General features: G+C 34.0%; 1 protein-coding gene across 1 annotated transcript in view; it reads right to left on the bottom strand.

Moving 5' to 3' along the window:
* The window catches only part of XRN2 (5'-3' exoribonuclease 2), a 109,087-nt gene that overhangs the window by 30,472 nt on the left and 76,533 nt on the right, over nt 1–2,082 (bottom strand). The window contains exon 27 of the mRNA XM_004697802.4: nt 1,024–1,151. Coding sequence (XP_004697859.1) covers nt 1,024–1,151 — 128 coding nt within the window. The remainder of the gene's footprint in view (nt 1–1,023; nt 1,152–2,082) is intronic.

The following is a 2,082-nucleotide window of genomic DNA, read 5'->3' as shown; positions in this document are numbered from 1 at the left end:
TTTTTTTTTAATTGTGAATTGGGTAAACATCTACAGAGCAGATCAGTTTTCCATTCATCAATTAATGTACATTTCGATACACAGTAAATGATTGCAATCCTCACAATGTACCATTCTTTATTCCACCTTCCTGTGTTTTCCTGTTTCCATTTTTTTTCTTTCATAACCCTTCTGAACTTTTGTCCATGGGTAAATGACACCCCCTTGATCTCAAATGGTGTGCCTCACTAGTGTTCTTGTTCCCCTTATAAGCCTGCATATTATTCGATTGAAAACGGAACCACAGGAATGAGTTCATGTCCAAGCCTGATAGGATAAATCAGGGCCATAGTCTCAAGGTTTCTATCAGTCTATTTGACCAGGAAACCTGTTTGTTACTTGTTTTTCTTTAATTCGGCAGAGTTAATTTCTTCTTTTTTAAAATCACACTCAGAAAATCTGGTCATCAGCTTAAAAATGGTTTATAACTTAATTAATAAGCTACATATACAAATAGGTCTTCATTAAATAACACCCAACAATCATCATTTTATTGATATTTCCTTTGATAACTGTAATTTTAGTTTAAAAATAAATTTGAGGGTTCTCTGCAATATAGTATATATTTAAAATCTTTTCTTTTTAGTACTCAAGATATTCTAGGGAAAAAATGTTTTAATAGTATGACTTTCAGATTTAATAAATGTCAGCATTATTCTACAGTTTCTTGCCCCTGTTGCTGGCACTAGTCTGATTCATTAGCAACCAACTATAAACGGAGGAAGTAAAGGCTTCATGAGGATTTATGTTTCCTCAATATGGGCACAGTCCAATACAGTAAAACCTGGGAAAGTCAGAAGTGTGCAAGGCATAAAACATGTCAGAGACAGAAAAGACAAAAACTTTCCACTAGAATGAGCAATAGAAAAGCACTAAGACTGCACCCTATCTAAAGGGAAAACAGTCCGTATTGCTGAATCATGGCTCTCACGGTTTCAAAGTATTTAATTTAGCACATAAAACAGCCAATCAGTAAAAACTTACTTGACATAAGTTTTGGAATCTGGGCTTGTCCTCTCAAGAGTGGCCTGTATAAGTTTCCCTGATAGGTTGCAGGTGATGGTGCAGCATTGCTATAAACGCCAGTTCCTGACCCTCTTGGCATAACATGGCTGTAACGAGATCCCAACCACACCAGGGAGGGGAAAAAAATTTATATATATATCCATCACATCACAACTGACACAAACTAAATAAATCTAGTAGCCTTCTTTCAGGAAAAAAAAGTGAGGTTATCTACTCCTCCAAAGATTTAAAGTCTTAGAACCCAAAGGGCAGGTCTACTCTGTCCTATAGGATCACTATGAGTCACAATCAATTTGATGGCAGTGAGTTTGTTTTTGAGTAGTCTTCTCTAACTCATTAATGTAATACATATAATACTGCGAAAAAAGAAAATACATAGGTAACAGAGTTCAAAACTAGGTAGTGGTAATGATTACAACAAATAGGCATATGTCATACCAAGATTCTTAATTGATAATCACTTATATATTTATATGTATACATTATGCAAAAAAATTAAATCTATTTTTCCTTTCACATATTTGTCTTTTTCCCTAATAACCCAGTTGTTACTATCACTGTAAAGAATACTACTCTAACTTTGCTATTTTCAATTTACTGTATCAAATACTTACCTTTTTTAGTCTGCATAATTACAATATGTAGTATATATACCACTTATAGAATAGTTCAGGATTCTTGCTGGCATTATGGGTTAGGAAATGGGATATCGATAAAGATCAGTGGCTCAAACCACTAGTCATTCTGTGGGAGAAAGAGAAGGCTGACTACTCCCATAAAAATTAAGTCTGGGAAACTCTATATGGTTGCTATGAGTTGGAACCAACTTGATGGTCATGATTTTTGTTTGTTTATAGAATATTTCACAATGTTAATGTGTCTTCTTTTTAGTACACCATTCCCCTCACTTAGTACCTTTAAAGAATTACACATTTTGGCTATTTTAGATTACCACGCACTATATAGACTTAGTATATAACATTGTGTTTATGAAGTGAGAATTTGGATCAAAGCTTA

This window comes from Echinops telfairi, unplaced genomic scaffold (assembly GCF_000313985.2).
Source record: "Echinops telfairi isolate 266 unplaced genomic scaffold, ASM31398v2 ScPeMD7_5592;HRSCAF=6446, whole genome shotgun sequence".
Classification (NCBI taxonomy): domain Eukaryota; kingdom Metazoa; phylum Chordata; class Mammalia; order Afrosoricida; family Tenrecidae; genus Echinops; species Echinops telfairi.
Note: the sequence above shows the minus strand (reverse complement) of the source record. Positions and strands in the feature narration are given on the sequence as shown.